Raw genomic sequence first — 12,266 nt, forward strand, 5'->3', positions numbered from 1 at the left:
GTGAGCTGACCCCGAGGGGATTTGGAACCCCTTCCTCTGGGCATTTCAATCTGTTTTCTACTGAATCACAAGATGTCATGACACTTGGATGTGAAAGGGAGGCAGACCCTGTGTGACCCAAGGACCCTCTGTGGCCCTCAGCCCCTCTACTCCCCTCCCCATCCCAATTCCTCAAGCCTAGGGGTTCCCAGCTAGCTGGTAAGCAGCACGTCGGTAGCAGTGCCTTCCAGAACTGCCTGGGGCTCTGCTCAGTACTTCTTTATTGGTACTTTAATTACCCCCTCCTCACTTCACCCCCCTCCCCACCAAATAGATATATAGGCACAGGTATCTTTGATGCTTCATATGTTTTGCAAATGGAATAAGCTTCATTTATCCAGAATGATGGGGGAATGAGGTGTTATAGATTTTTGGATACTGTGGTTAACTAAGCATTTTCATAAACACTATGTATTCCCAATTTTCAAACAATTGAAATGTGATAAAATATATATTAACACACCCTCTCTATTGAGACTATCTATAACTTTTGTTTGATAATCTGAAAGCCAATGTAGGTTTTATAGTAGGTTCAAATTAATTAGTTTTGTTTGTTTTACTATTTATTATACATCATTAATCGATACTGTGACCATTTGAGCTTTCTAATTGTTTGGTTTCTGGATAAATGAGCACCTTCTGTCTTACGGTAAGAGGCTGTTCTGTGTGTATTAATATACAGTCACATTCTCTCTTGTTTTTTCAGAGAAAGCATGGACACAGACAAAGATGACCCTCATGGAAGGTACCATGAACCTAGTAATTTGAACTTCAGCATCCTTATAGGCATTTTCTTTGCACGATTTCACAATCTATTATGTGGGGCAGGTTCCACCCGTGTCCTCAATTGGAGATGAGCCAGGAGGCCGTGAGCTGTGGGCTCAGACTGTCTCCCTCCATCCCTTAGTCCCCACGTGTGTCTGTAGAGAGATGACAGGGATCGGGCTGGAAGAAAACAGCAGTGTATAACTTGGCCATTCCTCTCCAGGGAATTATGTTTTTATCTTTTGCTTTTTCTTTTCCAGGTTAGAATACACAGAGCACCAAGGAAGGATCAAAAATGCAAGGTAAGCTTGGGCCCTCCTTTTGGCTATAAACTGTCCTGGTTCTGGTTGCTTAGAGGGCAGCTGAGAAGGCTCTGTGTGTTTGGTCCCGTCTGTCTAAGAGTCCTTTCAGGCACTGTCACGTCCCCATCCTTAGAGAACCAGGGACAGGTCATGGGCCTTGGCTTGATGTGGCCTTCCGCCCTCCACTCTCTCTAGGCTGAGCTGGTCTTTACTGTCTGCTGTCTAAGCACACTTAACCTGAAGGGGACTTTGGAGGTAGCAGAAAATCAATCAAGACTCAAGGTTCCCCCAGTCTTCAGCAGTTTACACCTTCCTGACTTGAGGGACCTTCAGAGGAGATACGGCTCTGTGACTCGATTCCTGGGCTGTGTCTTGCCTCTGCAAGGGGCCCCTGTTGCACTGCAAGTTGCAATAAAAGCCACATGCGGGGCACGCCCAGCTCCCTCAAGTAGACTCTGCCTCCAACCGCACTTGCTGACCCCTTCCCATGTGTCCTCAGGCTCTTCTGCCATTAGTACCAGGACCATCTGAGGCTGTGTCATGGCACACAGATGCAGGGGGCTGCAGAAATTGGCTGACCTAAGAATTCTACCCTTTCCCGCACAGACCAGCCTTTGCGGGAGGCCCATGGCTCTGTATCTAGAGAAGCTGCAGCAAAATGCATTTCCGATGTTGCTGCACCTCCTCAGGAGGACCGCCCCAATGGCAGGTGCAGATCAGTTAGGGAGAGAACTGCAGGCAAGGGTCACCCTGCCTCAGCAGGTGGCCACTCCTGGGAGGGAGGAGAGCGACATGCCTCGGAGGAAGCTCTTGAAAACAGATGTCACATCTGCTGCATCTCAGTGGGGTTCTGGGTAGTCCAAGGAAAGCGGTGTTCATTATGGGGTGCCTCAGTCAATGAGTTTGAAATTTTTCTCCTTAATTCTAAAGATGAGATAAGCATAAAAAAACTAATACCTGTCAGTGAGACCATTTTCTTGGTGACTTTAGTAGAAAAGTCTAATTTGAGACATTCTGCAAATTCCGAATTTGCCTTGTCAGATGAATAAAACAGTTACAACTCATTTATTTTTGTCATTTTCCTTGATGCTTGGTTACATTTTATAAGAAATTGTTTTTCATATTGTTGTTCAGGGAAGCTCACAGTCAGATTGAAAAGCGGCGTCGGGATAAAATGAACAGTTTTATTGACGAATTGGCTTCTTTGGTACCAACGTGCAACGCTATGTCCAGGAAATTAGATAAACTTACCGTACTAAGGATGGCTGTTCAGCACATGAAAACATTAAGAGGTGAGACCTAGGCTTTACAGTCCTTTATATCTTTGCCCACAAATGTTGCCACCCCTGTCTAGAATGTTCCTGAGTCCCTAAGGCAAATGTTTATTACTTGCAAATATGTAGCCTTGAGAAATCTGCCTGTCCTTTTCAGCAATAGCCGTGATGCCAGATGAAGTGATTATGTGCTTATATGGGTATCGAGATGCAGTTTTGCAGTCACGCATCATCAGAGCATATAAGCTATGTTCTTTGCACGTTTCTGTATGTGCACATAATGGGGCTACGTGCATGTTAGAGAGGATAGCACTGATGTCTCATCTCGCATGTACGTGCGCCTGGATCCCACCCTTACAATTATAACAAGCACACAATGACACAGAAAAGTCAGTTTCAGTTGTTAAGAGGGAAAATTCATCATGGTTCCTTTGAGGAGTGAGTCACTGGTTGATGGTTCTTGCAGCGTTTTATTGTCAGGAATGAACACTGAGGGTATTTTCATCTTCCTGGAATTTTCCTGAACCAGATCGACTCTGTGAGGGAGGCAGTGTTTTCCTTCTTTTCTGAGTGTGGGGAGGGTGAGAATACAGAGGCAGAAAAGTGGAAGTGACTTATCCAAACCACGAGAGAAATTTGAATTGTATCAGGCATTTCAGTGAATGCTGTTCCTGGAATTTTCCATAGCCAATCTTGGACTTTTGGAGGAAATTGGAAAGTGGGCGCTCAGTCAGATCTCTGACCAATGTGGTAAAAGAACTGTGTCTTTATGTTTGTACAAAGCTACCAGAAATAAGAAGTAGCTGCTTTTGTCTGACTTTTGATCATCGTTCAAAAATATAAATGCTGAATCCTGTGCTTGGAGAATGGCATTTAAAAATTCATATTAGCAAAGATGGTATGAGTTAAATTATTATAAACTAATTCCTACTAAATTATAAGGAAAAAGTAGCACATCGCAAGTTATAGTAAAAAGCGGGGATGTGGACCAACAGTGCCTTGTTAGTTGACATGAAAGTCACAGACACATCCTGTTGACCTCCTTCCCCGTGGGACTTTGAGCATTATAGATCCCTGTCATCTTATTCCTTCACTGTTCTGCACATTCTGAGTCATTTACTGCTGGCATTTTTCTCTGTTATTGTTCTTCTGAAAAATGCCAGATTGACAGCCTTTTAAACATCAGTCTTGCCCCCTTTCAGTCCTGGGAGCTAGAGCCGAGTTTGCTGAAGTGATGCATTTCTCCGGGTCGCCAAGCTCATTTAACTCACCCCTGATGAAGAGGAACTCACACTAAATGCCTTCTACACTATATTTGCTAGGGCCTGGCAGGCCGCATGATTTGCCAAGAACATTTAGAGTGGTGATTTGCAGGACTGCTAGACAACCTGTTTAATACAGATCTTGAGAGGAGGGAGCCCTCCCAGGAGAGCTGCTACCACTTTGCTTCCCGAGCTGCGTTGTCTCTTAGAAGCGGATTTTTAACTTCCTTCTATTATCTCTTGGTTTTCCCCATAATGAGAAAAGCAAACTTGCTAAGTCTCCTGTGGGCAACAGTGTTCTCTTTTCAATGGAATTCTCCTTGGCATTACAGGATTCTGTACAAAGCCAGAGCTAGGCCTGTCTCAGTTACAGAAAAAGAAGATAAAATTGAAAATCCCAGGTGGTAGGGACCAGGCCACATGCAGAAGGTTTGAGGCAGTGAAGTAGAATGGACATTTATCTGAATATAAAATGTACCAACTCTTCCTCTTTTCTTCCCCCCAAGGTGCCACCAATCCATACACAGAAGCAAACTACAAACCCACTTTTCTATCAGACGATGAACTGAAACACCTCATTCTCAGGGTATGTTGCAAATGTGGGATTGTTTTACACGACATTTATTTGTATAAATTTCAGAGTAAGTACCTGCATGTGGAGATTTGATGTCTCGACACCAAACATTTTTAGGCTCACTTACTGTTTGGACGGCCTTCACAGTCCTTCCACAACCTTTCTCCTCCTCTTCTAACCTTGCCTAGGCAAAAATGGAAGGTCTGTGCTACTGTGATTTTGAATCAGAAGAGGCATGATTTTGTTAAAAACAGGAGGGATTTAAGAATCACATTTCTTTAAAAGAAAAAAAAGTAATCATATTTTTGCATGAAGATTTTAGAAAGGGATTGAAACTGACAACAGTTGGGAATTTCTCTTGTCCTGACTGACCACTGGCACCAAAAGGTCCACCTAAATCTTTACACCAAAATCCCATTAAAACAACAAAACTTCCAGTCTGAGTGGCTCAAAAAAGAAAATAAATGGAAGAGGCGGGTGCTTTAGCCTGCTTGGCTTTGGTGCTCTCTTTGTCGTGCTGAGTCTCTGCAGAGAGATGGCTCAGGTGGCACCATGGCAGCTCTCTGGCTTCCATGCACAGGATACCAAGGCGTGCGGCTGGTAGAGTGAGATTAACTTGGGAACTGAAGGGAAAGAAACCGGATTCAGAAACATTGTCGTCTTGTAAATTGTAAAAACAAAAATAAAAAAACCTAACTAAAAGGAAGGATACCCACTCCTACCTCCCACGAAGAAGCCAGGAGTGACCCTGCCTACCCAGACCCCCACAGAATCTTGGTACCCATCTTTGAGCAGAAGCTTGCAAACCCTGGGGTAGAGCGGAGTCCAGCTGGAGTTTTGCATCGTCACTATCCATTTTCATCTCATCCTGGCTCTAGGCTCTCGGTAAGCGTGGCCTGTCTGCTCACGCCAGGAGTCTCTAGTCATCCCCTCATGTCATGCTGTAGCAAGTTGGAAATTGTTCAGCAGCAAGGAACCGAGGATCTGATGCATAAATAGGGTTTCGATTCTCAAGTATAACTGGTCCTGGGTAGGTGGTGTGGGGTTGCTGTGGTGGTTCTGTGATAAGCTGGACTGTGGGTCAGTAGGAGCCAGGTTCTGTCTCTGCACTCAGCCATGCTAAGCCATCCTGTAGCAAGATAGCTGTGCCAGGTCTGAATAGCCAAACCAACAAGATAAAAAGGGTAGGGCAGGCTCTGGGCTGGCTGTCCTTTTCATTAGGAGGGCTACATCTTCCTGGAAGCCTAACAGTAGACATCAGCTTATCAGAAGTATATTACTTGGTTACCCCCAGCTGCAAGGCAGGGTGCAGAAACAAGTGAATATGGATTTTCCAGCCTCCATGTGGAGATAGGCAAGAGAGAAGGAGGGCTGGGAGTAGGGTTGGGAATTGGCCCCCAACAGTATTTGCAACACACACTTTCCAGAAGCACGTGCATTTGCCGGATTTCCCTCCCGAAGTGGCTCCCACAGCCCAGCACAGCGCTTCACCTGCAGCCTGCTTGGCCTGAGGTTGGATGGGGCTGGCGCCTCCTTTGCCATGGTATCATTCTGGGCAGCTGCTGGCCTGCCCCGCCCCAACTCTCTTGCACACAAATTATTGTTAGGGCAGGTTTCTTACATCTTGTATAGGTACAGTTTGTGTTGTTTTGAACTTAAGATAAGACTTCTTTTTTATCTCTGTCAAAATCTATTTGTTGAATGGCCCCACAGTCCAGCTTATCATTAGTGACCCTTTGAATCTTGTAGATGTGATAGGCTGCCTCTGTGCCTTCCATTCTCTTTTGTTCATGAACTCAGCAATGTGTGGCATTGTTCTGGGGGCATCCGAATCAATGATGAGCACTCAGTGGGGCCCAGGCCTGCTAGCAAGTGAGTGCTGGCCCTTTGGTTGCCACTCTCAGTGCTCAATTCAGACACCTAACTGCCCCCACCTCTCCATTCTTTTCCTAAAGATGCCTATGTTCCCAGAGAGCATTCGCTGAAGTTACAGTATGAGCTATGCCTGCAGCATCCCTTGAGCTGCCATCACGGCCGGTTTCATTGGTGTGTGACCTCTGCAGTCACACAGGGCCCCGCACTCGGGGTAATGCTCTGTTGCCATCTTGAAAATCTTAATTTCTGAACAAGAGTCTCTGCATTGTCATTTTTGTTCTAGGCCTCACAAATTATGTAGCTGGTCCTGATTACCATACTGGTAACTTGATTGGTTTAAGAAAAAAGTGTGTGTGTGTGTGTGTGTGTGTGTGTGTGTGTGTGTGTATAAACAAGGTCCTTTTGCAGTGACGTTTGCTTAATAATTTTCCTGTTGCTGCTTTTCCTAATAATTTTCTGTCAGATGCTGATATTCATCAGGGTGTGGACAGGGATTACAATGCTGTTCAAACTAAATACTTCATCTCAGGCTTGCTTTTCTGCTCTGTGTCGCACAGCACTCATGGTGATCTGTCTCCCCCGATGAAAGTTCTGTCCCCTCTCGGGCACACGTCAGTGGCTGTGAAAAGCTGCCCAGTCCTTGCCACTCCCAGGTGCCCAGTTCCCGGGATTTGCTTCAACGGAGGGCAGGGTCCACTCGGACGATGTTTAGACAGTTTGGCAACAGGACCTGGACGCCTGCTTTTCCTCCCCACTGCGAATCTGACTACCTGCTTTCTTTATTGAGTGCTGTCAAGATATCTTAAGTGAACTGTATGTCAGGGATCAGTCAGCTGTATCCGTTTATAATGTCTGGACACTCTACTTCCCCATATTTTGAAAATAGGCAGACCATGCCAAGGCCTCCGTGTCACTTATTAACTAGCATCATCTTCCCAGGAGTGAACCTGCCCCTGGGCGTCCGTGTGGCCTCCTGGTGCTCACAGTGCTCTCGCAGCCTCTGCCCTTTAGCTGTCCCTCGGGCCCAGCTCCTTCACCAGATGGGTCGTTTGCCAGACTGCAGCAGAGCTGGGCTGTTCGGAGCCTGCCCTGCATGGCTGCATTCACTGTCCCCTGCGGTGTTGGAATCCACTTTGTTCCACCTCTCAGCTCAGCCCTGACCCTGCCCAGCATTTCCTCTAGATGTCACGGTCGCCTTTCCAGGGCACCTTTCGAGCCACATCACCACATCAATGAAAAGCCTCAAAACACTTCTCTTGTGAGATATGAGATTGTCTGCAAGGCAAATGAGGAAGTTATTAATACCCTATTTTTTGACAGAATGAGGCTTCCAGCAGATGGTGCTTGGAAAGTTGCTTCCCCCTCACTGTCATGCCTTGCCCCTAGGCCTGCTTAGGGACCTAACTTAAGAAAGGATCCTCCCCGGCTTCCTTCTGGCTGGGTGGCCTGCCAGGCTCTCACAGCAGCGGTGATTCCGTCCCCTGCCCCCACTCATAGCCCAGCACCAGCGCGCACACCCTCATTTACTTTCCGGCACGTGAATTCATTTTCTAGTTCTTTGAATTGAACTACATCCCAAAGGCCCTTTTGTAGAAAAGAGAACAGAGTTTCTCTAGATTTTCCCAGGGAACAGACTGAGGATCAGTGAATAAAGGGAGAGATTGGCCCCCTGTGTATTAGAACTGGGGAGCTGAGTCCTGAGAGCAGGGTCACAGCGGGGTGGGAGCGCCCGGCTGCCACCAGCAGCTCCGGCAGGAGCTGAGCACTCGCCCACCTTGGGGGGCTGTGGGTTGGGGTCACCCCCATGTAGACAAAACAGACAAGGCTTTAAGGCACTGTAGCTTTGGTATTTAACTGCTTCAGTGTTTATACCTGTCTATATTGGCACTGTAGATATTTACCTGTATTTAAACTGGAAAAGGTCTAAGAAGAATCTAAGGGAAAATTTTGCTTTGCTTTCCTTGTCTCGCATAGAATACAAATAGCCCAGCCTGGATGGAAGAGTGCTTGCTACTGGAGAGCAGCAGTTCTCAGCCCTGCATAATTAGAATTATGTTGGGGTGGGAGTGAGGTGGAGGGTAAAAAAAATACCCCCACAAGTAGCCCCATGCCAGACCATCAGCATCAAAACAGAAACAAACATACCATTCCAAATGTTGAGAACCACTGTTTACAGAGCTCTCTGTAAATGGAGGTGTTCAAGTTGAGGACAGATGGTGGCTGAGAGTTAGAAGAGGGGATTCTGATCTTAGAGACTTACAGAGTCCTTCCAATCTCAGATGCTGATTCTCCGCAGAGATGTGTAATCAGAGCAATGAAACCTGATTTGTCTAGACTGTCATACAATGAAAAGAGAATTCTTAAGCTGAATTCTGCTTTGAATTAAAACTAACTTTAATTGGACTTTTCCCTATAGTTATGAGATAATATATGGAGATGCACACATACATACACACCCTATCTGCCTTGGAGAGAATCGTGTTGTTCTCATAAGGAATTTAAGTGTCCTTTTCTTAGGATACCAGTGAAACTATTATTGAGTGTTCCTGTGCTTTGGATACGTAGAAAATAAATCCTTGATTTACTATCAGGGTGATTACAAATCGTGATTCCTAAAGTGTGATAAATTGATTATCCATTTCTCCTGATTAGGCAGCAGATGGATTTTTGTTTGTCGTAGGATGTGACCGAGGGAAGATACTCTTTGTCTCAGAGTCTGTCTTCAAGATCCTCAACTACAGCCAGGTATCGTTTATGCTCTTGGTGGTCGTGGGCAGCCTCCCAGCACTCAGAAATGTCATCCCATTTTTCAGAATAATTATACCATACAAGTCACATGGGAAATCCTTCTTCCAGAAAATTCTTAACTTTGTAACAGAAAAATGAATTTAAACTTAGAAAAATCTTTTAATATTTCCCCCATTTAAAGATCTGACTCTCCAGCCTGAGCAAGAATGAGACCCTGACTCTACAAAAAGTAGAAAAATTAGCCAGGTGTGGTGGTGCATGCCTGTAGTCCCAGCTACTCTGGAGGCTGAGGCAGGAGGATCACTCCAGCCCAGGAGTTTGAGGCTGCATTGAGCTATGATGACATCACTGCACTCTAGCCCTGGCAACACAGTGAGACCCTGTCTCAAAAAAAAAAAAAAAAAGATCTGACTCTGATTTTATCAACAGCATTATGGCTTTATAACTGGTGTAAAATAAATGTCCTACAACTATGGGGTGGGGTTAGGGAGTGAGAGGCAATCTGACAAGGGAGAAAGGCAGGCAGGTAGTATAATTCCAGAGAATAAGAAACTTGGGAACCACCCCCATCATTTACAATGATGTGTCATTTATTAGCGCTGTTCCACTTCCTCTAAAATTTTATTATAATAACGAATACCTTTCATGATTGGTTTATAGGATCAAATAAGACTAACATTTATGGAAGCATCCAAAACAGAGCTTTGTACCTATTATATCCCCAAAGTTTTTATTCATTGATTCATTCATTCACACGCTGGTGTTTGCATGGAAGCTTGGTAGGCTGAAGAATTGAAGGATCAAAATGACATAGAGTTAATGTAAATTTAATTTTTCCAAAGTGTTTTGCTCTTTTTAGTCTCAGCGCAAAGTTATGGAGGAAGTTTCTATTATCTCTGTTAACAGGTAAGGCAACTGAGGCATATGATATGACATGACCTGCTTACGAACAGAGGCTGAACAGCAGAGCTGGGGTCAGAGCCCACCCCTACATGCCTCCTTCTGAGGTCTTACAGGGGAATCTGTGGGCCTCAGAAGTGAATGAAAAAGAATACGCACAGCCAAGGTTCTTGCCGTAGAGTTGCATGAACTGTTTATATCATTGAGCCTTTTTCCCCTCACATGTTATCAAAATCAATCTCCTGACCCCTCCTTCCTCGTGCCTGGATTTAGGCAAAGTGGTTGGACGTCTGTACAGGTTCGCATTTGCAGTGTTGGAAATCTCGTGCTTAAAAATACAAAATAAAAACAAAGGATGTTACAGACTGTGAGCACTTGCTGCATAATTTATCATGTGACTGACTTGTCATTTTTAACATTTCACCCCCACAGAACGATCTGATTGGTCAGAGTTTGTTTGACTACCTGCATCCTAAAGATATCACCAAAGTCAAGGAGCAGCTCTCCTCCTCCGACACCACACCCCGGGAGCGGCTCATAGATGCCAAAAGTGAGTGGAGAAGGCCTGGTGTGTCCTTGCAGCCGGTTCACAGGCGGCCACTGCTGAGCCGAGCCGGCGGAGAGAGCCAGCGTGTGCCGTGGGCTCAGCCTCTCGTTCCCACCTCTTCCCTTTTTCTGGGGCACCTGGGCTATCTTTGGCTAAATGGAATATTTATGTTCTTTTGTGTTTGTTTTACATAAAGAAGAAAAAACCTGAATGTCTAAGTTTATTGGGAGGAAGTATAGCATGACTCTTTCTGATGATTGGAATTTTTTTTCACAATCTAGAAATTCCCAGTTGTATGCTCCTGAGTTTCAAGGGCTGAGTTTGAGTTGTTTTCAAGTAGTTCCTCATTAGATCGCTCCCCCAGTTCCTAGCTTTCTTCTTAACCCATTGGACCAATATTCACATTCCCCCCAACTTCCCACTCGTGCACCCCCTCCCGTGCGAGGCCCCTATAGCTGTCTCCTCTGTCCTTTGGGAGGCTCTGCACTCCCCCAGTTAAGAGTGTAGACCCAGAAGGCAGATTACTGGACTCATGTCCTGGCACCACCATTCACTAGCTGTGTGACCCTGGCCAAGTTGCTTAACCTCTCTGTGCCTCAGTTTCCTCATCTGTGAAATAGTTCCTGTTTCACTGGGTTGGTGTGAGGATTAAACATGTTAATATAGATATAGCAGGCGGGACAGTTCCTGGCACATAGTCAGTACAGTATCAGTGCTGTATTCACCTCGGCTCAGTGCAGTCATGGCCTAACCGGTGTCCGGCTTCCAAGCTCTCCATGGTAATCCCTGGAGAGAAACACAACCAGAGGAATCTCCTCTACAACCTTTTCATTAAGGCATCCTTTTCCTAGAAGTAAAATGCGAACTTTGGTACCTGTTGTCCTTTATATTATAGTCTGGCCTTGGCATTCTTTAGTGGCCAGAGGAGGAAAAGATGAATGGTGTTTGGTCCTTGCCTTGGAGGCCCTTACCATAGAGTCAGGGAAGCAAGGCAGATAGCAGCCTGCATAACAATAGGTACAGCCATAGAAATAGTAGCAGGCATGGAGAATGGATGATTAATTCTCATGTGGGTACAAGGACAGTCATCACCGAGGAGATGACAACTGAGATGGGTTGGAAAAGATGAATTAATGTTTGCCAGGTGATGAGGGGAGGAAAAGAGCAGAGGAAATGATCTGTAGACAGATGCAGGGTGTGGGGCCCCGTGGTCTGCTTGGTGCTGTTGGATGAAACGTGCAGGGAGGCAAAGGGCTGGACCACAGAGAGCTTTTGATCTGTGGGGACACAGTGAAGGGCTCTGAGCCAGGTGGGACAGGGTCAGATTTGCATTCTGGGAAAGACCACTGAGGTGGCAGTGTGGGCGGGAGACGGGAGGGGAGGAGCCCCCGGCAGCAGCCACTGCTCGGCATAATCGCTCCCATGCTGACAGCAGGATGCTCTTCCCCCAGCGTCTGCACTGACTCTAGCCAGGGCTTTGCAAGGAGGCAGCACCTCAGACCCACCTGGGGAGCTCCGCAGCGTCGTCCTGTTCTACTGCCAGAGATTCTAATTCGGTCGCTCCAGACAGCCCGGCCCAATAGAAACACAATGCAAACCACAAACATGAGCCACGACGTGTGTAATTCTACATTTTCTGGTAGCTATATTTAAAAAAAAGTAAAAATGAAAAATTAATTTAAATAGTATATTCATTCAACTCAATAAATCCAAATTATTATTTCTATATGTAATAACAGCTAAGTTCTTTTACATTCTTTTATTTTTTTTGTACTAAGTCTTTGAAATCCTATGTGTATTCCACACTTACATTACACCTCAAGTCAGAAAAACCATGTTTCAGGTGCCCCGTAGCTGTCCGCAGCTAGTGGCCGGCGCTTTGGACAGCACAGATACAGAAAGGGGTCCAAGGATGTGTGTGTTGATAAAGCATCCAGGGCACTCTGGCCCACAGCCAGGTTGAGAACGTGAGGCAGCCCT

General features: G+C 45.7%; 1 protein-coding gene across 14 annotated transcripts in view; it reads left to right on the plus strand.

Annotated features, from left to right (window-relative positions):
* Positions 1-12,266, plus strand: part of ARNTL (aryl hydrocarbon receptor nuclear translocator like) — a 102,568-nt gene that overhangs the window by 74,426 nt on the left and 15,876 nt on the right. For all 14 annotated transcript variants that reach the window (XM_045557557.1, XM_045557563.1, XM_045557562.1 and 11 more), the window contains 6 exons: positions 746-784; positions 1,065-1,106; positions 2,241-2,398; positions 4,149-4,228; positions 8,744-8,836; positions 10,172-10,289. In XM_045557557.1, coding sequence (XP_045413513.1) covers positions 746-784; positions 1,065-1,106; positions 2,241-2,398; positions 4,149-4,228; positions 8,744-8,836; positions 10,172-10,289 — 530 coding nt within the window. The remainder of the gene's footprint in view (positions 1-745; positions 785-1,064; positions 1,107-2,240; positions 2,399-4,148; positions 4,229-8,743; positions 8,837-10,171; positions 10,290-12,266) is intronic.

The sequence above is a fragment of the Lemur catta genome, chromosome 7, assembly GCF_020740605.2.
Source record: "Lemur catta isolate mLemCat1 chromosome 7, mLemCat1.pri, whole genome shotgun sequence".
Lineage (NCBI taxonomy): Eukaryota > Metazoa > Chordata > Mammalia > Primates > Lemuridae > Lemur > Lemur catta.